Below are 23,783 nucleotides of genomic sequence, written 5' to 3'. Positions count from 1 at the left end.
CCATACCAAATCATCGAAAAAGAGAGGTAAATTATCAGTGACAAATATCAGAATATTAGATGTAGTAACCATAACAGCGATAGTTGAAAAGATGAAGCATAAGTGATATGATTCCAGAAGAAATAATGAATTCATGGAATAAAAAGTATAAGATAATTTTAAAATTCAACACCTAATAAAAATAATGAGTGATTGTAACTGAGCTATGATCATCGATTCTGAGTTATGTCACTGATTGTTTTAATCAGTTGGTTATGATAATTGTGAGAAACCTAATCTGGTAATCCGTACCTGCCTACATAGTTCATCCTAACGGTTATAGACTTTTAAACTACTTACTACTATTTACTTACATGGATAGCATAAGCTTCTTCAATATTGACGATATGCCTTGTCAACAAATGTAAATTAACATGGAACTTAGGTTTAGTTCTTTATGTATAATAAATCAGAGTAATTGAACTTATATGTTGATTGATTGATTGATTTGAATTAACTTTTGGATAACTATACAAATCGGTTTACAGACATACTTTTAGAAATTGTACGATTCATGTAATCACTACAACATACTTGAAAAGAACAAGTAGACTAGTAAATCCACAATAAAGTGGCCTGAAGCTGTACTTTATTCTTAATAAATCTTTGTATCAGATATCTACTGGATTATACAAGCTGTAATACAAATGGACAGAATTTTTCTCTTAATGTAGTCAAAAGGTAATTTTTTAGTCTTTACAATCATATTCCATCTGAACTCAATCTTAATAATCCAAGAATGCAATAAAGACAAACAATGGTATCGGACCATTTGAATGTATATCTACTAGTTTACTTGTTCTCATCGAACAAACAAATGTGTTCTCTTCAATTACATGTTTGGTAAACTGTTACTAATTTACAAAATTGACTCTTTATAAAACATGATTACCTTTCATGTGGATCATCATGACATAATTCAATATTTGGACGTCGATTACGTAAATCTAATCTTGTTCTAGCCACTTTCAATGGTGCTTGTTTATCAGCTATACATCTTTTTAAATATTCCATATTCTTTTCAACATCAAATAATTCTTGATTAATCTAAAATAATGTTTAAAGAAAACAAGATAGAGAGAGAGAAAGAGAAGTGATGAACAGAAACAGTATAAAATACAAAATTCAATGATCTGAGCAAGAGAAAATGTAATAGGAAACCAGTAGATCCTGGGTTCGAACCTCGCAGGGGGCGAGATCGTGGATGCGCACTGCTGAGGAGTCCCACAATAGGACGAAACGGCCGTCTAGTGCTTCCAGGTTTTCCATGGTGGTCTCGCTTCAACTGACCCATGATCTTAACCATTGTAATTGGATGAGTTTAAACTTAAGACATTGAATATTTCAACAGTTAATCGGTAATTATATACAAGTGCAAAATAATTACAACTAATTGTTTTGAGATGAGTATAAAGAATTACTGATTGATACCAACCATTAACATAGTTAATAATACGTTCATCGATTCATGGAAATTATAGATAGATCAATGTAAAAAAACAAAAACAAACAATGAAACAACTTAACTGATTATGATAAAACGACCTCGGAGAAAATGGACGACCTTTACACGTACGCATACACGAGTATTGACTACTAGTATAACAACACTATAAATTATCATTGATATTGATGCAAATAGACAAACATGGACAAAAATCCGATTAGGAAAACAGGGAGTCTCTAAAAGCATAACATTCAAACCAACTAGCAATCAAATGATATATCAAAATAAACTCAATCTATCAACTTATTCGAGAACGGTCAGTCGACAGTATGGTCAGAACTCAACGGAACAAACACAGTCAACTTCAATACAAGAGAAAAATGAAAGCAATGAAATCTATGACGACAATAAACAAGACAATCAGAATAAGCTGATAGTTATAAATGAAATAACTATGAAGCCCATTTCTACATGAAGTAAGAGCTGATGATATTGTCTAAAACGGTAATAAAAGCTTCGCAACTAAACCATCTAGCTTAGAGAAATCAATAAAAACTCCAAAACATTTTGATGTACCATAAGTTCTTTACGAGACTCAAATCTGTGTTTATTCAAAAATGATTTTTAAAAAATGTTGTTTAGATGATTTTTTAACACGGCTTACCTACAATCTTGAAAGAACTAATGCCATCAGTTGGATTCGAACCTACATTATCTAGCATCGTAACATAGTGCAAACGATGACAAATCACTTAGATCACAAAGTAAATTGATCAGTAAAATATGATCAACACTAAGAACTAGACAAATATGATATTCGTCACTGTTTAGTGATCGACTAATGTTATCATTTCTTCACAACAGATTTGAGTCAACGTATTAATACATATATATAAATTACCAACTTCATATTAAGTATTAAAAAGAAATTCAGCTTAGAATACCATTTTTTAAAAGAAAACTATTGAGAAATACTCTATACTTAGAATAAAAACCGCTAATACTCTAGAACAAGATTTATTTATAGATTTGACAATTTTCATGAACCAACAAGATCGATTCAATGTCAACTGTCTTCTTGTTAATGAGAACTAGTCACTTTATAGAATGAGTCATTCAATTGTTCTGTGAAAGAAACTATATCAATATACTCTAACTGATGCCAGTCGTAATTATATAGTGCTTGTATTCAATAATATACATATATATTCAATATTTGAAGCTAACTTAACTAGTAGTGTTTGTGTGTCTGTAAAGGTTCAAATCAACAATGATATTTGGTTTATAGTTTTTTTGAGGACTGATTTAATTTGGAATCGACTTTCAAGAAGGATCGATATCAGTTAACACATCGTCAAAAACCAGGGAGCATAACAGTTATTACTGATGATGATGACGATGAAAATGTGTACCATTGAGTTCTTAAAAATTCATCTAAAAGTATGGTGTTCACTGCTATTTAGTCGAACTCGTGATAACGGCATATTGAAAATTTAAAAGTAGGTGGAAACAGATGTAAAGTATTCGTCAGTTTTCATGTGATTTCAGTTAGTAATGAAAATTTTTATTGTGATACTGAGAAATAAACGTACAACCTTCTAAAATATATATGGGTCTGAAGAATGGTTGTCATTTGTATACTGGTCAGTGTGTACTGAGCCATGCTCTCCTTAAAGATGAAAGATGGTAAAATTGGTAATATCACTTCTTTTTAATGTTAAGATATAGAAATAGTTGTTACAGTCAGCCCGAACCAGTCTTATTATGACGTGTTTATATTCATTGAGCCTTATCACACTTCTATATCATCATAACATTCATAACATGACAATATCATTAGTCTTCAATTGTTCTGATTGGCTTCCTCGTCTTATAATATTGACACATATACTAATCTCATTGTTCTTTCTTGAAATATAAAAGCTATCCTGAAAGTCCATCTCTTCACTTTTTTTCGTGTGTGGTTGATCGTCAATAAGGGATTGTTATATATATACATTACTTACTTACTTACGCCTGTTACTCCTCGTGAAGGAGCATAGGCCGCTCACCAGCATTCTCCATCCAACCCTGTCCTGGGCAATCCTTTCTAGCTCCGTCCAGTTGTAATTCATCCTTTTCATATCTGCTTCTATTATCCGACGCAATGTGTTCTTTGGCCTTCCTCTTTTCCGCTTCCCTTCAGCATTCCAAGTTAGGGCTTGTCTCGTGATGCAGTTTGACGATTTGCGTAATGTATGTCCTATCCATTTCCATCGTCTTTTCCTAATTTCTTCTTCAGCTGGAAGCTGATTTGTTCTCTCCCACAGTAGGCTGTTGTTGATGGTATCCGGCCAATGGATGTTGAGTATCTTGCTTAGACAACTATTTATAAATACTTGCACCTTCTTGATGGTGGTTGTTGTAGTTCTCCAAGTTTCAGCTCCGTACAGTAGAACTGCCTTGACATTCGTATTGATGATTCTCACTTTGATATTGGTTGAAAGTTGTTTTGAGTTCCATATGTTCTTCAATTGTAGGAATGCGACCCTTGCTTTGCCGATCCTCGACTTTACGTCTGCATCTGAACCTCCTTGTTCATCGATGATGTTTCCCAGGTATGTGAAGGATTCCACGTATTCCAGAGTTTCTCCATCAAGAGTGATTGGATTGCTGTTCTCCGCTTTGACTTTGATGACCTTGGTTTTCCCTTTGTGTATGCTGAGGCCTACTGATGCAGAGACTGCTGCTACACTGACTGTCTTTGTCTGCATCTGTTCGTGTGTATGGGATAGGAGGGCTAGATCATCTGCGAAGTCCAAATCGTCTAATTGATCTTGAGCTGTCCATTGTATTCCGTGTTTTCCTTCAGATGTCGAGGTCCTCATAATCCAGTCGACCACCAGAAGAAAAAGGAAGGGAGAGAGTAAACAGCCTTGTCTGACTCCGGTCCTTACTTGGAATGTATCTGTCAGCTGTCCTCCATGCACTACTTTGCACTGTATTCCGTCATATGAGTTCCGGATAATATTGACAATCTTCTCAGGAACTCCGTAGTGTCGAAGAAGTTTCCATAATGTCCTCCCATCCACACTGTCGAATGCCTTTTCATAATCAATGAAGTTGATGTATAGTGATGAGTTCCACTCAACTAATTGTTTGACGATGATCCGTAGTGTTACAATTTGGTCTGTGCACGACCGATCCTTACGGAATCCAGCTTGTTGATCTCGATGTTGGGCGTCTACTGCATCCTTCATCCGGTTCAGCAACACTCTGTTGAAGACTTTTCCTGGTATTGACAGTAGTGTAATGCCTCTGTAGTTTTCACATTTGCTCAGATCTCCTTTCTTTGGAATCTTGATGAGGTGTCCTTCTTTTCAGTCCATCGGCACTTGTTCCTCCTCCCAAATCTTTTTGAATAGAAGATAAAGCATGCTTGTGGTTGCTTCGATGTCTGATTTCAGTGCTTCAGCTGGTATGTTGTCGGGTCCTGCTGCTTTCCCGTTCTTGATTTGTCTGACGGCCATTCTGATTTCTTCCGTCGTTGGTGGGTTGACGTCTATGGGAAGATCTATGTGTGCTGCTTCGATGTCCGGTGGATTCATTGGAGCCGGCCTATTCAGGAGTTCCTCGAAGTATTCTACCTATCTGTTACGCTGTTGTTGAATTTCGGTGATTGGCTTGCCTTCTTTGTCTTTGACCGGCCTCTCTGGTTTACTGTATTTCCCTGCTAGTTTCTTCGTTGTATCGTGAAGCTGTTTCATATTTCCTTCTCTAGCAGCTTTTTCCTCCGTCGTCGCTAGTTCTTCCACGTACTTCTTATTGTCGGCTCTAATGCTCCTCTTCATTTGTTTGTCTGCTTCTATGTATTCAGCTTGTGCTTGGACTTTCTCTGCTCGTGTTCATCTGTTGTTTATTGCTGCCTTCTTGTTCTTCCTTTCTTTGATCTTGTCCAATGTTTCTGTAGGGATCCATTCCTTATGATGGTATTTCTTTAGACCCAGAGCCTCTTGACACGTTGAAGTTAATGCTTCCTTGATGCCTTTCCAGTTGTTCTCCATACTAGTTTCTTTTTCTTTCAGTAGATCTTGTAAGGTTTGGAACCTGTTGTTGAGAGCTATCTTGAATTCATTGAGTTTGTCAGTATCTCGAAGGAAGGCTGTATTGAACATTTGTAGTGCTGTTTGTCCACTTGTCCAGTTCTTTTTTAGCTTCAGTTTTAAATTGGCTACAACTAGGTGGTGATCTGAAGCTACGTCAGCACCTCTCCTGGTTCTCACATCTTCCATTGTCCTTCGGAATTTTTTGTTGATGCAAATATGATCTATTTGGTTCTCTGTAGTGTGGTCCGGTGAGATCCATGTAGCCTTGTGTATACGTTTGTGTGGAAATATTGTGCCTCCTATGACTAATTTGTTGAATGCACACAAATTTGCAAATCTTTCTCCATTTTCGTTCCTCTCTCCCAGTCCATGTCGTCCCATAATATCTTCATATCCAGTGTTGTCTATTCCGACTTTGGCATTTAGATCTCCCATCAGAATAGTTAGGTCCTTCCTTGGGCATTTCTCAATGATTGACTGTAGCCGCTCGTAGAACTGATCTTTAATGTCGTCGTTGCTATCATTGGTGGATGCATAACATTGGATAATATTCATTAAGATCCCCTCCTTCTTTGTTTTGAATGATGCTTTGATGATTCTGGATCCGTGGTATTCCCATCCTACAAGTGCATTTCGTGCTACTTTGGACAGCATTAGAGCAACTCCCTGAGTGTGTGGAGCATTTTCCTCTTCGTGACCGGAGTATAGCAGCATCTCTCCCGTAGCTAGCCTTTTCTGTCCAGCTTGGGTTCAGTGGGTTTCGCTGATTCCCAGTACTGCTAAGTTGTATCTCCTCATTTCCATTGCTATTTGACTGGTCTTCCCGGTTTCCCACATTGTTCTAACGTTCCATGTACCAATAAAATTTTTTGCTGTGGTTGTTAGAAGGGGCATCGGCTTCGGGGCTTCCGAAGGAGCTCGGCTTTCACCATGAAGCGTCATAATTCTTCTAAATGAAGACCTTCTAACTCCCAGGACAGAGTTTTAATTGTTTGAATCATTTTTTCTGGTCTGCGTCTTTTTAGCGAGTTAGTTTTCTACGGGATGGGGACGCTAACTTCATTCCCGATCCTTCTCCTTTACCCGGGCTTGGGACCGGCAGTAACCCTATAAGAGCTACAGGCGGAGTTATATATATATATATATATATATATATATATATATATATATATATATCGTTCAATATACCTAGTCACGTAGACCAGCCTTTGTACTTCAGTTGTTTTCAACAGTCTCTGTTTTAAACCTCAACAGTATATAAATCGCAATATTAATGGAGGTATTTAACCAGCAATTTATAAGATAAATAAAATTTTAAAGCATAATCTTAACTACTTAAAAACTTTGTTAGCAGAAATAGTGTTAATGAATTTAGACGATAATCATGACGATAGTATAGTCATTTAATTAGTTAAATATCTTAGAAATTATGAATATTTTATAATTTAATAGTGTTTTTTTCTAATTTTAGTATTTGCAATAGTATAGAAGCGACAAAAGATGATAATTAACATACTTTCTCTAATTGAACTTGTATTCTATTCTTAGCTTCCATTGTTTCTTGTATACGTTGAGATAAACATGCATTAGTTGAAGACCATAAATTACGTATTCTACTGAATGTTGCTCCTAAACAATGTTCAATTGCTTCACGAATAGATCGACTTGCTGCACGTTCAGCTTGGGAACGTTTTAAATTAGCGCTTGTGTGTTCAGCCCATTTTTCCGGTACACTCATCCTAAATATTCAAATATATGAGGATAGAGGTCACATATATATGTACTTAAATGTGAAAATAAGTCTAATATAATTGTTAGTACATTACAGTTTACAATGAACTGCTTACAATTCACAATACACTACAAATTGCTTAACTGTACTGACAACGAAATAAATTAAAACAAAAGACCATACGTAATGTATTTATCTAGAAACATTTGAAAATTAATTCAAGATTTAAGTTTTATCGGTCACATTACGGGTACCATTGAAGACAAGATAACAGTGGATGGGCAATTTGTCCTACAACTGGACTCAATAGTGGGGACATATAACTTCCATAAAAGTTGAACCCAGTGTCTTCATGTCTCATGGCAAACGCCTAACCATTAGAAAAAACAGGGACAGTAGAATTGTCGATGTGTTCTATTTAGGAACCCCATACTAGAACAAAAGAGTTATCCAGTACTCTTTGGTCTTCAATGGTCCATTAAATTATACCAATCTTGAACAAATACAACATAGAAATCAAACTGATATGGAATATGGTCCATTTCATCTATATCCTCAGGATTCATCTCTAAATTAACCGTGAAGCATATTCATTTGCCTCCATGCCATCCTCAGTTAAACGATTAATCAGGAAGAGTAGTTGATACATTAAAACAGACGCTCCCATAGACAAAGGGGAAGGGAACGATAAGTGAGATTCCGGATAATTTTCTTCTAGCTTACCGAACAATGGCATATTCATTCAATTAGTTAGTCATTTGCAACGTAGAACTTGACACATGTTGATTGGTTCAAGTTGTCAAACCACATTAGCACAGTGAGATAAAATTATCAAGGTAGTATCTATAGTAATATTTATGATAGAAAGACTTAAGTATAGAAAAGAGAAAAAAAGGAATGGTGAGATTTTCCGACTCAGATTGTAATCTATCACGGTTGAATTAGTTGTCATTTACTTAGTAATTTCCGTTGGCTGGGTAGATACACATAGTTAACAGATACTACATTCATTATGGTTATCTGACGGATTTAAAGCTTATCACACAATAAAATTGTATAGAAATTTTTTCTTGAAAAAGTTTATTCTATGAAACATAGGGTAATAATAATTTATTTTTAATATCTTTTTCACTTACCATTTTTCTAATTTCTCAATATCACCATATAATGCAATATTAGCCGATGAATTACGTAATTGATGAGCTAATTGATCCAATTGTAATGCCCTAAATTTATCTGAACTATCTTGTTCTAATTCATGTTGAACACTACGACATAAACTGGAAGAAGAAATTGACTAGTTACATTGAGAAAATGATTGAAAGATAAGTATGTGAAATTACAATAAAATGTTATTAATACGTTAGTTATTTGTATCCTCAGACTTTATGTTTCCTCTCTTGGATAACAATCTGCCATAGTCAGTCGGTTAGTTAGTCAGAAATAACACAGAGCCTGATACATATTTGCATCAGTTCAGGTTGTTACATCACATCAATACAACAAGATAAAATTATCAAGAAAAACAATATGGAGTAGATTTATTAACAATGTCACTTGTGATAGAAATGATTGGGGGTGAAATATATGATATGAGGAGATGGAATGAATCCATGGAATTAAATAGTGCAAGTTGATTTTGAAACTCAGAGTTTGGACGAAGAAAATGAGCGAATACATCTGGTCCAGTGCAATCAATTCAGAGTCATGTCATTCATCGTCTTCAATAATTGATTACGTTATTCATGCAGACCCTAACAAGATAATTTGATGCCATTTACATGACTCAGATCAACTGTCAGTGACTACATAGATTGATACACAGTGGTTTGGTTGCCCATATCTTTCAACTTACTTCTATACCGGCCATCATCACATATCGAGCTAGACAGTGGCTGTTTATATGTAATAAGTGTTGCAAACACCTAAGACAATAAAGATGTACAGTTTTATCAATCCATTTTTCACTTTAAATAGTATGCTGCATTTTACTCCAGCATTCCCCACTCATCGGAAAACGAAACTTGTGTTTAATCAAAACTGGTTTTTTGCATACCAAGGAGAGTTCTGATCAACAAATCATCATCAAATCTGAAGGGTGACTGTGAATTCCGTGTAATTTCTGGGTGGAGGTGGACAATACTGTGGCACACGACATTTATGTGACCGAAAATAAAGTGTCATTTATTGGTGTTGGATATGTCGAATTAATAGTCAATATTTTGCTTCACTTTTTGACTACTCACAAACTACAAGTAACATAAAAAATACAATTAAAGTGGGATGTGCTTGACTGTTCCAACTATTTTAATTGTGCATACGATTATAACGATAAATTCTTTATTATCATTTTGTGTATTTTTCACAGGGACCTGTGTGCAAAGATATTCTCAGCAGCCTTCGATTTAAATCATTAACAGCTGGGGAGCCGTTGTCTCTATGTAACTATTGTAAAACCGTTTCATCTTCATGCTAACTACCCAGAGACTCCCTAGTCATATGACAGTTCAAATCCATTATGAAAATGAATCTAAGACTCGAGCAAAACGAATATCGAGTGTTATCTGGTCGAAAATAACTCTTCGAATCCCGCGAGGCGGGGTCGTGAATGCGCACTGACGAGGAGTCCCACAATATGACGAAACCGCCGTTCAGTGCTTCCAGGTTTTCCATGGTGGTCTAGCTTCAATTGACTCATGATCTCAACTGTTGAAATTACTACAATCTCCAAAGAACCCCTTCTTCAGATAGCGTTAGTTCAGTAAATTCTCTTTATATATATATCACAAAAATATGAGTCATAATCTATTGATGTGATGGTAAATGAACAAGAATGTTAGAAATAGTCAAAAGTACATTATTTTTAGTGACAGTTCCTTCTGTTATTCCGTCACTGGAATGAACTTTTAGTATTGAAGAACAATATTAGTTTTGTAGATTTTATTTACTGAGACACAATATGACTAGATATTTTTTACAGTGTAAATAAAGGAATAGTAATAAGTTTCATCTCGAATATATAAATACATGTTCCCACATAATTTAGAGTAGAATATTGTTTAATCTTAATGAAAGTATGTAAAAACAATTTATTCAGTTGCTATTACTATAGGAGAGCGTTGTAAAGATTGTTAAATTTGATACTTTACATTATGGGTTGAGAGAAGTTAGACAAACATTTGAAAAATTATGAAGTACTGAACAACTAACTAATGTCTGATTTCCGGTGGTAATTTTTGGAATTCTATTGAGCAATCGTAATAAATGTAATTTAACCATGTTGAGTGTGAGGCATTTAAACACCGCAACCACTGGAAGATGGTGGTACAATATTGTTAGTTGATTGTAATTTAAGATGTAAACCAAATGAATCCCAACTTAGTACTCTTAAGATTAAATGCTCACCAAATGATCTATGATGAGGTTGTGGATGTATGTTGTTGAAGAGTTCCATACTAGGATAAAGCAGCTGTTTATTGGTTCCTGATCTTCAATACCAGTCAGAATAAGGTCAGTCTGTAATGTAAACTAAATGTTTTATTTGTGTCCGTCAACCATTGAGTTATTCGGTAGTTTCTAAAACAGCAACGCTTATTAAGGAATTCCTTAAATGCTAAAACGACTGAAGTATCAGAACAACACCATGGAACATACATTGGTGGAAACAATTTCAATCATAATTAATTTATTATTAGTTTAATATAATCTAAAATTTTCATAGTATTAAATTCCAATAAATTTGTATCAATCTGTGCGTTCTTCCTTTATCAATACCAAAATAACGCCTTTAGTTAGGAATTCATGTAAACAAATATTGTACCTCTATCTTGTCACCTTCTGGGGTTACTAACTGTCTCAATCCTAGATAATGTAGGATGGTTAGACATAGGATTAACAATCTTATCTCGTAAAAACGAACCTTGCTAAAATTGTTAATAGGTATCATAAAACACTGTTCATTTTAAATTTGATCAAAAGTAGAGACGTATGGTGGCTAGCGGTGGAATCCAGGAAGCGCGTGTTGTCCTATTTGTGAATCATCAGCTGGATGTACCTGATAACCAGAGTTGATGTTCAGTCTGAGACTAAAACCCAATATCATATCGCGTTAACCACTTAGATACTGAGTCTAGATAACCGTTTGCTTGTGCTAAGTATAAAGTTTAATTCATTTTTGTATTGGTTATTTGAATCTTCCCACTGATGTTTAAGACTTCAGGTGATCAGTATCGAGACAATTTTCACAAGATGCACATATAACAATAAGAGACTGATCAACTATTATCCTAAACATTAATATGAAGATGCAAGCTACGAATACAAAATGAATTAAGTCAAAAGTGTTTATATCAAAGGATTTCAGTTAGCCATAAATAAGACATAATCTTTTTAATCTAACCAATGGTTCAATGACATTTTTTTATCAAGTGAATTTAACGTTTATATGCTAAATATTATTCATTATAAACTTCTTAGCCTGGTTAAAATAGACAGTACAATTTTGTTTAATTAATATATGACAATTAGAATAAATGCCGCATATAGTTATTATTCATTGTAGGTTTCTATAATCATGAAAACATCAGTATCAGATTATGTGTTAGGTGAAGTATTGAATCTAATCAATCAATTTGTTATTCCTAGTTACACAATGAAACGTCTGTTTGTTTGTAACTTTTATGGGGATTTCATAGTTTTCTCTGACTTTCGATTATCAGCATGATAAAACTGATATATTATAATTATTGTGAGACAATAATCCCATAATTCGATAATTTTGTGCGCTACATAAACAATACAGGCTCTTTCAAAACAGTAATCCAAATCAGACAAACGTAAATTAAAGAATACGAAATATGGAATAAAAATTATTCCAATATTTAAAGAAAGATAAGGAATGAATGTAACTGGGTTACTCCGATGCATTTCAGACCACATCTGTCAACATCAAGCATCATATCTTGAACTGTTGCATAGATCTCGACCTGCATATACGAGCTAGTTTAACAATAAGTAACTTTATGAACTTATCTTATGTCCTTAGTTTGTCGCCCATGATAACTTTCTCTTGATCTACTTGCACAGTACCCAGCAATTCGGTTTAAAGTCATCAGCGTGAGGTAAAAATCTACTTTTAATTTAGAAATATTATAAGTACCATAAAACATGCATTTCATATTCACACGAATTACATCATTTCTATTCAATGAAAAATACCTATTTGTTTTTCTTCATGTAGAAAAGAATCAAAATAGACTTATTTCAATATATCATCACTTGAATGAATGAATTTGGAATAGTTAACAATAATGAAGAAGAAAACACTCAATATTTCAACAGGAAATTTGTAATTCTTTGCTCTTCTTTATTATCAACTTTTAATGCTATAATTGTAGCTAAGCAACATAAATGAACTTAATAACCTCCCACCCACCCCCCAAAATAAAATGTTACATACATATTATAACCAAAAAATAACATATATCTAGTAATAAACATGAGGTATTCTTTACTAATCATAAAATTCAATCTTCAACAGTGAATCGAACTATTGAAATATATGATAGTAAACGTGAAAATCTTATGAGATGGCAAAAAAAAACAAAAAACAAATGGGTTCCTATGGCAACGGGAAGATCAAAGAAGTTCAAAGAGAATTTAATGATTTTATTATTTTTTGTTTTCGTTTTGTTTTGTTTTTAATGAGAAATAATATGAAATAAAATATAAAACTAATTGATTTTGTGAAAAAAAAAAATTTTTTTTCTAATATAACTTCGAATTCATCTGAATTTTAATAAGTTTACAACCATCACCACCACAACAATAACAACAACAACAAAAAGATTAATATGATTTATTTGAAAATTACTCTTCTTGTATCTAGATATGAATATCTAGTTACTATTGAACAGAAACAATCTAAACATAATAATTTTGTGTATTTTTGATAGATATAAATAGATTAATGATAATGAATTTTGGACAATTTTATGATTGTAGAAATTAACATCGATCATATCAACATATATATATATATATAATAGATTAATAGTTTTTTTTCCTTTTAACCCAGGACCCTATTAATTTCCTGAAATCTTCCCCAATCTTACTTATAAGATATATTAAACATTGGAATTGATTGACATGATCAATTATTTCACTCAATATGATGAGTCTAAGTGATGACGTAGATCAGTTCTTAAATAAATACAAAATGTTGTTTAAGGACTGGCCTGTATCGGTGCCAGTTTTAGTGATATGAATTTACTCAATTGAGTTTGTCGATCACCACAATTATCTTTGAAATTTCATCAGCCTTGATAGGTTGATGAATGACGAAATTTTGGCACGAATTCAGAAATACTAGTTGCTACTGCTAACTTATATCACATATGGCGTAGAAAAGATAGCCCCCTTCCAAACAAAGGGTAGTATACTGTGTAACTATCAGCTCTACAATATTCTGTCTGTAAAATGAGGGCTTTAAAGAATATATGTGTGGGCAGAGCGATTTCGATCACAGGTATTTTGAAAGCACTGCTCACGTATTATCGAAAGACAGTTTAAGCAAGTCTGAGATTAGACGCACTGTACTAGATAAAGGGAGTAAATCGGTTAACGCGGTTAGAAACTACCAGTAACTGAGATGGTTGAGAAATGTCCAACCACCACCTACCTCGATGACCGATTTTAGTTGGTGTAAGAGTAAGTTGAAAGAAAGCTAAGGGCGGTCAAACCGAAATGTGGTATTAAATCACGAGGTTACTGACTGCTGTTCTGAACTACGTGGGTAGATGTAGATTACCTAGCTGAGGATGCTGAGTGACATGGCTCATAAATCGTTGCAGTGGTGCACAAACATTCTTTTTATCTTCCTCTGGATCTTGAGTTCCAGTATTCTTCCAGACAAAACTTTACATTTAACCCTTTCAAGCCATATATTCATTGTTTAGTCTGTCTCTTTATCATTCCTGCTACAGTTATTTAGACACCTTCGAAATTCATCTAGCTAACTTCGACTCGTCGTCCTAATCTGGTATGAGAACTTAAGCTAAAGCACATTTGTTCCAAGCTCTAAATTGATTACGATTGACTGACCGGCATTCATAATTAGTATATATCTCTTCTGATTGAATAAAATTTATTTTAATTGTGTGTATAAATTAAACTGAGTAGTTTATTACCTTTTATTCTTTTCTTCTGTAATTTCTCTCAAGTTTATCTATCGTAATGACATCTACTTCTGTATAACTTATTTATTGGTACCCCATTACAGTTTAGTGTATCATAACCATACATGCATATGCATATATAGGAGATAATTTATTACTAATATGATAAAATAAATGTAAACTGCTTGTTTGTTTTAGAGAAAGAAAGAAAGAGAAAGGAAAAACGCGTTTATATTATTTCACAACAACAAAATTGGAGAAAAGAAGGCAAGAACTTCATTAGATCAAATGATATCACCAATAGCAACCATAATCGATAAGTAGTTTTTTTTGTTCTCCATCGTAAAATATTAATTATATTATAAATTAAAATGGTGGAATACTGTATTTTTGTCTTTTAACAGGATGTTTTATGATGTATACATGTATTAATGAAATAAAAAGGATCATCAGTCTTTCGTAGTAAATAAACGTTTTTGTGAGAACACCTATAATATGCCAGAACAGGTTAAAAAGAAATAAGAGGTGACCAGACGAAAACTTGGTATTGGTCAGTATATAAAGTCATTTGCTGTTAGATTAAATTATTTAGAAAAGTTCAGATAACCTGATCGAGACTCTCAAGATTATCGTAACTTATTATTGAAGATATTGAAGGTCACAATTCAAAATCAGCCACAGTGGCATAAATGACTTTACTGTTTATATTTCCTTAGATATTGAGTTTAAAAACTATCTGATACTTTTTTTATTTGACGACTATATTCCTTCTTCTAGATTCATACTTTTTATACTAAATCTTTTTTATTACCCCAGATATTGCTGATAATTTCAATTATTCGATATCATTCTCGATAATTTATTCTCGACATGTTGATATGTTGTACCAACTTGAACCGATGCACATGCATGTTAGGTTCTGAGTTGCTAATCACTGACTGACTGAATGACCGACTGATTATAAGAGATTATTATAGAAAGGAGAAAAAATGACTGAGGAGATTAATAACATGCTTAATATCCTGAAATTATCATTAATATTCTCAAAAACGTTCATCTTTTCAGAATATACATTGTTGCCCAGTAAGTACTCATACAACAAACATTAAATTTATATGGAATATGTTGTTTCTCGTTACTAGTACAACAAGAACCAAGTTTCGGAGGCTTTTGTTTTATAATAAAATAATTAAATTTCTTTCTGAAAACCTACAATTGTGTAAATATGATGTCGAAACTGTTTATTTTATCTCAAAAGTAGTAAATCAGCCTTAACCCCATGCTAATGGCTTTCTTTGTTGATCAACAGAATGTAATCTTATAGTTTGCACGACGAAATGATCTTAATTCCGACATTACTGAAATCTAGGAAGCGCTGGTCACTTATTTTGCCTCAGTATAGGACTTTATTAGCAGTGTGTATTCATGTCCACGACGTGTATCGAATCCAGGGCTCTTGGTCTCGTAGAGAGCTCAGTAGCTCCGACGATGTATGTGCTTAACTTCGATCGATTCACAATATTGTCCGGCAATCTTCCACTAACTGAGGTGGATATATGTTCTCTCAGCTTCGAAACCTATTTGCTCCCAAAAGGTATGTATTTTGTTCTATGCGACCGGAAAGACATGTGATCAGGCCCTCAACTCATTATGGATAATGAGAACAAATATAATTTGAATTTGAAAAAAGTTGGTAATTTTGTCGTAAGGGAAAATAGTTCTACACTACTGAAAAGTATGTTAAGTAACCCATACAGTTTATAACCATGAAGTAAAACCAAATGTCTATAACAATAGATACAAATTATCATTAGATTATGATGAGCGTGGTGTTTAAAAAAAGGTCTTTATGAACGAATCTATGTAAGAATAATGTACATTTCAACAATATCTTAAGTTAACAACTTTCGTTAAATCCATTTGGAAGCTAGTTAATATTGGTGAATAAACTGCATTATTGGTCATATTATTTAGCGGATTGACCATATCTGTTGTGAGACAGTTACTCACTGAAGACAATGGCGGATGGTCGCACAATATCATGAATTGGTTGAAGTTATACATTAACATCGTTGGATGACGTCTCAGTGGTCTAGGGGTGAAGTGTTCGAGTGCGAGACCGAAAGTCATGTGTTCGAGTCCCGCATGTGGGATTGTGGGTGCAGACTGCTAAGGAGTCCCTTACTAAGACGAGAGAGCCATCCAGTGCTTCTAGGTTTTCAATAGTGATCTAACATAGATCCATTCATGATATTAGTCTAAACTAAAATTGTAAGTTTAAAACGAAAGAATATCGATTTATTGGCTGAATAGTTTTATCTTGACTGATAAATCTGTTGTTGAATGATTCAACTTAGTGTGAAACCATGGTTATACATAAGTTGAAGAGCCCAGTACACAAAAGAAAAAAAGTTTATCATATCGTTTGTTCTAAGAAAAAAAATGTTGACGTCAGCTCATGGGAAAAAATACCTTGAAATAGATGAAAACAATTTCAACATAGTAATTTAGTAAAACATTTCAGTACTTTGTTAGATTTGAATAATAAATTATTCTTTATAATAAAGGATAATATCTCTTTGATTAATGAAAAAATCCGATCTACTTGTAAGTAGTCACTATTGAATACAAATAAAATAATAATGAATTATCAATCATTGAATGAATAGCTTACTTTAATTGTGCTGTAGCACGATTTATAATATTTTTAATTTGTTCTTGACAAACTTTTATTCCATCAATTTCCTATGAAAAGAGGAGAAAATTTATTAGAATGAATAATAACAATATTATGGTAATGTAGAATTGTAGTGGACAAGAACACATGTGGGAACAATCGAACGTATTTGACACGACATTACAGAACATCTCAATAAAATCTGAGAACCATGTAGTAAATAGTTAATTTGCAAAATATTAATCCATCGTCTCAAATTTCATTGTTCTTTTTGTAAATATCAGTCGATTGTCTCAGATTTCATTATTCATGCATTTTCATACCGATTGCGTTCCGTTTTCGTTTTTTCCTTATTGATCTTCTACTGAAATACATTCTAAACCTGACCATCGTTATATAGTACTTATATGGATATAAGTAATCCACACCAAAGAATTATACAATATATATCAAACGGTGTTACACAAATATTGTGCATATCTATGCATATACTAATTAGATAATGATTTTAAATAAAGCCAGATACAACAAATAAGGTAGAATAATATGAAATCCATTTATTTTAAGCTTTCTTTTTAACTATTTACAATCGTTAAATAAAAGTAAAAATCAAATCACAATGGGTTTTGTGGAAATTTTTAGAAATTTCACTTGTTGAAATCATGAGTCAGTTGAAGCTAGACCACCATGGAAAACCTGGAAGCACTGGACGGTCGTTTCGTCCTAGTATGGGACTCCTCAGAAGTGCGCATCCACGATACTGCACCCCGCGGGATTCGAATCCCAGAACGTACGGGTTTCGCGCGCGGGCATTTAGCCACTAGACCGCTGAGCCGGCATCCAACGGTGTTAATGTCTAACTTCAACTAATCCACGAAATTGAGAGACACATCCACCACTGTCTTCAGTGAGTTATTATCTCATAACAGACCTGGTTGAACTCCACTGGTCATGGCTTCTCACTAGAACTCCAGGATATACCTCTTGAAGCTAGTCACTAGTGAGCATAATTCGAATTAATATCAGATGGGTTTTGCGGATATTATAGTGATTTCAATGGGTAAGATCATGAGTCAGTTGAAGCTAGACCACTATGGAAACGGCCATCCAGTGCTTACAGGTTTTCCATGGTGGTCTAGCTTCAATTGACTCATGATTTCAACAAATGGAAATTCTAAATATCAAAGATATAAAAAGATAAAAGGATAATTATTTTGAATTCCGAACTTAACAAAATGAATTACTTAGTAACCGTAAGAAACTTACAGAGTTTACATCAATTGAAGATTTTTATAACTGGAAATCATCGACAAATCAAAGTGTACTTTATAAACGAATGAAAGAAAATTTTAACAACTTAAGTTATGCCATATTTTTATCTTGGATAATGAATACACAATACAGTCTTTGAAAAATACGTCTTGGACATTTATTGTTTAAAGAACAACTATTATGTGTATAGAATATTACGTTAACTGTAATGTTCTTTTTGTTTTAAAGTCAAATAATGAATTCAGTATATATACTACTTATAAATGATAGCAAATATTATGAAAGCCTAAATGTATAAATGTTCAAAGAATTGCTTTCAAATATTTTAAACATTAAAACCTGACTTCTACCTATCGACAACAAGGATTGCAGCCAATCACTAATTTTTGATATATACGAGCTCTGAGTGGATTACCTCAATATTGTGAGATATCCACAGGATATTGGGTTTGAGTTCCGGTTTGACCATCACTAATATCTGGGTACATCTCTCTGAAAAATGTCGAATAGGATGAAATGAGCGTTCGAGACTACAATGCTTTCCATTACCCAATACTAATCAAACAAAAATCTAATTCAAAATTCATATCATTATTATTGTAGCATATATATTATCCAAAAAGCTGTAATTAGACTAGTTATCAACCGTTTGGTAGAAAATGACATAGAATGGTATTAGTTGGATAGAAATACAAAAAAATATTCCCCATGGCAACATAAATACTTGCTTCATAGATAGACAGATATTAGGTAAAAGTATAAAATGCAAAAAAAATTAACAGCTCAGCGATTAATTTGTTTCTATTGTGAAAATAACAATAATGGTAAACCGCATAAGATTGTTTGTACTTCACATTGATGTAAAAAGAACTTAACGCCTAACTATTGACTTTTTTTGTTTTGTATGAAAAATGCCTTAAACAGAATATGTGGCATCAAACTGTTCGAAATGTATTGTACAAATATGTTTTATATGTCTGATAACCTACTTCTTCTAATTGTATTATCCACGTTTATCTAAGAGACTTATTATTTTAAATTTGTAGAGGTTGTCGAATTTTCTTTAGTTTACACCATGAAGTGACCATAGTTAAGCAACCATTGAAAACTAGTAAGTTCTAGGAAGCTAAAGACAGTTCGTCATGTTAACTAAAAACACTGGAATTACATAGGGAAAATGATTGTTTTTTTATCAAAGAAAGGCGTATATTTAACTGATACCTAAGATTTCAGTAATATAGAAACATAATTTTAAGATATCTATTTACAGACTCTCGAAAAATAGGGTGTAAAAGAATATATTTGAAATTTCACACGCTCTGTAGAAACAAGACGTTAAACGAGTAACATTCTATGATGTGTTGAGTTCGTATCAAAGTGATAAATGTTTTTTTAATACCTCTGTACATTAGCTACATACTTCTAGTTTGGAGTTAGTATAAATTATTATTAACGAAAAATTCTTGAAACATAGTACGTTTTAAGGATTAAAATAAATGTTATTTCATAATATTAGATAGTGTTTAGTAGAAAAATTCAGAGTAAGTACTTCTTTCTATTTGGTATTCATCCACTCAGTTTATATGAAACTCACTGTTGTTGTTTATTCACAGAGAGTCGAACCTAGTATCTTGCACTTCCACTGAACTACTAAGTCACCTTTACCTATCTAGGCAGCATCACTGATGAGTACGGTGGATCTGATGCAGTTGTGAAGGCGCAAATTAACAAAGCAAGAGCAGCATATCTAAAACTGAAGACTATCTAGAACGCAAAACAACTGTCAACCAATACCAAAGTCAGAATTTTCAATACAAATGTCAAGACAGTTCTACTGAAAGGGGTGGAAACTTGGAGATTTACGAAAACCATCATCCAGAAGATACAAGTGTTTATTAAAAGTTGTCTACGTAAAGTACTACGGATCCATTGGCCAGGCAGTATCAGCAACAATCTACTGTTGCCAAACCTCATTAACACAACAAGATGAATAACAAATTCATAGAAGTAGTTAATTCAACGGTAGTAATATATAAAAGAAAGATTGTATACAAGAATATAATACAGGAAGAAAGATCTAGTTCGTAGAAAGAAAAGCATAAAGCAATTTTAATCTCACAGTTTAAGGAAAGATAGAGAATGTATACACCTACACTATCGGGGTTGATTCTGAGCCATGTTACATGGAGTAGTTTAGTTTAGACAGAAATACTTACATTTAAACTACTTGTAAAAGATAGAACCATTTAGATAATATTAGACAATAGCTTTTCTAAAATTATTGTCAAAATTATCATTCCAGTTTAAAATCTTAACATTAAGTTGTAATGATAATAACATTGACAACAATAAGAATTATAATAATAATAATAATAAACACACATTTTTCATGACTAAAAATCCGGCAAACTAGAAAAAACTCAGACTAAAATCTATCAGTTTATGGGTTAGTGAAGATTGCTGAATTTCATGGTGGACATTAAGAATTTACCACAGTTCAACATATATTGAAAACCAAGAGATAATAGACAATTAACTCGTCGTACTTTGGAACTCTTAACCAATGTTCACTCATAACTCTGCGGATAGTCAAACATGGAGTTACCATGAGAGAGGGGTTTTGTGGATATGATAGTGATTTTAATAGTTGAATTCATGAATCAATTGAAGTTGGCCGACCATAGGATATTTGGAAGCAGTGGACAATCGTCTCGTCCTAGAATGAGACTCCTCAACAGTGTGTGTCCACGATCCCGCCTCGTGAGATCCGAACCCATGACGTATCGGTATCACGTGCAAACGCCTAACTTTTAGGCCACTGGGTCAGCTGGAATCGGACGGTGTTACTGTTTAACTTCAACCAGTTCACAAAATCGCAGCACCGTCCACCATTGTCATCAGTGATTTACTATCTCACAACAGACTCGGTTGAACTACACTGATCACAGCTTCTCTCTAGAATGCACACTGCCGATGTGTTCCATACTAAGACGAAACGGCCGTCCAGTGTTTCAAGGTTTTCCGTGATGGTCTAGCTTCAATTTACTCATCAATTCAACTCGGAGTTCTAGTGGGAAGCTGTGACCAGTTAAGCTAATCCATGTCGAGTAGAGAGAGGTATCTACCTCAGTACAATAGAAGATGGTTGCGCAGTTTCTTGGATTGGTTGAGGTTAGACACTAACACCACTGGATCCAGGCTCAGTAGCCCAGTGGGTTAAGTGTTCTCGAGCGTGACCGAATGCTCCAGGTTCAAATCCCGCAAGCGGAATCTTGGATGCGCACTGCTGAAGAGTCCCACAATAGGACGAGATGGCCGTCTAGTGCTTCCAGGTTTTCAATACGGATCTAACATTAATCGGTTCATGATCTCAATCAGAAACTTAATAAGTTCCACAACCCCTATACTGATAATTATTAAATAACAATAATATTTTTTGTTATAACCTTGGTCATATAGTGATATCATGTAATTCATGACTACTGTTATCAGTTACAATAATACATACTATACTATGTAAATGTACTGTACTGTTTACCTTTCTCAGTTTTTTCTTGATGTATAACGATAGTTTCAATATCATACTAGAAGTAATTGTTAGTTGTCCATAAATGAAAATAAATAAACTCAGTTGAATGCATAGCGTCAACTTAAATTGAGGCTTAAATCTGTGAGAAATACAGTTTTTCTCTCAAAAAATAATATTACAGTTATAACGTTAGTAATATGATAGTCATAGTAATAAATCATCAGAGGAGGACTGATGTAAAATACATTTAGTGCCCGGATGTTTGTACCATCTAATCATATTTATTTTTGTTTTTATAATTGGCCTTCTAATATGTCATTTTATTATAACAAAAATTTATTGAACTGGACAACCATCTTATATTCGGAATATCAGTTCACTGATGGCTTATTTAATGATTTGGTCTAGTGAACAGCAATTAATTAGCTACATTATATCAATGTATATAACCAGTTGATCAACATTTTATATTATAAATCAATTCGGAATCTATCCACTAATTAAATAAACTATAAACGTTCTTTATAATAAACGATCAGTTTATAATTTATAACAGTGTTTCTGAAATCCTATTGTGAAGTTGTGACTAGTTTTCACCTATTCAAGAAGTAAAACCTCTATCACAAATGATATTGGCTTATTGTAGTTCAATATGAAAAAAAATTGACTAAGAGTTCAAATTGTACCATCGGACATCAATTGATTAGTTTTAATGATTAAGATCCTTCATGAAACCCGAAGATCACGTCTTAGGTCCCTGGTGAGACTGTAAGTGCATACTATAGAACAGTATCATACTAAGATGAAATAGTTATCCAGCACCCCCACCTCCTTATTGATTTCTACTTATACCTCAAATACAACCTACAAATTAAAGTCAACTCCAACAAAACTCCCTCCATTAAACTTTTAAAATAGAAATTCAAACTATTGAAAATAGAAAATTAAAAAATAGTAATAATAAATAAAATCTAATTAAAAAGTTTAACCACAACTACTTTTATTCTGTTAGTTACAAACAAACAAACAAAAAAAATAGTACAATTAAATAACAACAATAACAAAAAGTAACTATTCACTTCACACTGTTATCAATATAAAGATAAACAATATTGAAACTATCATTTAAATATTATTCTCTGTTATAACATACTTTTCTTATTTTAATAAAAGTGCATGATTAGAATGATAAGTGTATCATTTTTTTTTCTTTTTTAATCAAATAAAGTACATTTCTCTTTTATTGTATTATCTATCCGAAAATAAAATATGAAACAATTTGATAAGAAAAATGATCTAATAGTTGAATTAATGAGTCAATTGAAGTTAGACTGCCATGAAATATTTGGAAGCACTGGACGGCCATTTCTCCCTACTGTAGGACTCCTCAACAATGTGCATCCACGATCCCGCCTCGTGAGATTTGAACCCTTACGACGTATCTGTATCACGTGCAAACGCTTAACCAATAGACTACTGAGCCGGCATCCGACAGTGTCAATGTCTGACTTCATCCAATTCACGAAATTGCGCCACAATCCATCATGGTTTCTCATGAGTTACTATCTCATAACAGACCCGGTTGAACTTCACTAATCACAGCTTCTCACTAGAATGCACACTGCCGATGTGTTCCATACTAGGACGAAGCGGCCATTCAGTGCTTTCAGGTTTTCGATGATGGTCTAGTTTCAACTTATCAGTTCAACTATTAAATTACTATAATATTCACATAACCCCTCTTTGGTTAGAAAGATTGTCGTTTAATTTAATTTTAATTTTAAATCAAAACAAGAAAATTGACATTTTAACAGAACTTTTGGAAGA

General features: G+C 33.4%; 1 protein-coding gene across 1 annotated transcript in view; it reads right to left on the bottom strand.

The window, feature by feature from the left end:
- Positions 1–23,783, bottom strand: part of TEKT3_2 (Tektin-3) — a 58,175-nt gene that overhangs the window by 18,766 nt on the left and 15,626 nt on the right. The window contains exons 4-7 of the mRNA XM_051216855.1: positions 17,153–17,223; positions 8,440–8,583; positions 7,088–7,310; positions 932–1,086 (exon numbers count right to left, since the gene is read on the bottom strand). Coding sequence (XP_051065473.1) covers positions 932–1,086; positions 7,088–7,310; positions 8,440–8,583; positions 17,153–17,223 — 593 coding nt within the window. The remainder of the gene's footprint in view (positions 1–931; positions 1,087–7,087; positions 7,311–8,439; positions 8,584–17,152; positions 17,224–23,783) is intronic.

The sequence above is a fragment of the Schistosoma haematobium genome, chromosome 6, assembly GCF_000699445.3.
Source record: "Schistosoma haematobium chromosome 6, whole genome shotgun sequence".
Lineage (NCBI taxonomy): Eukaryota > Metazoa > Platyhelminthes > Trematoda > Strigeidida > Schistosomatidae > Schistosoma > Schistosoma haematobium.
The sequence above is the reverse complement of the archived record's forward strand: the minus strand, read 5'-3'. Positions and strand labels throughout refer to the sequence as shown.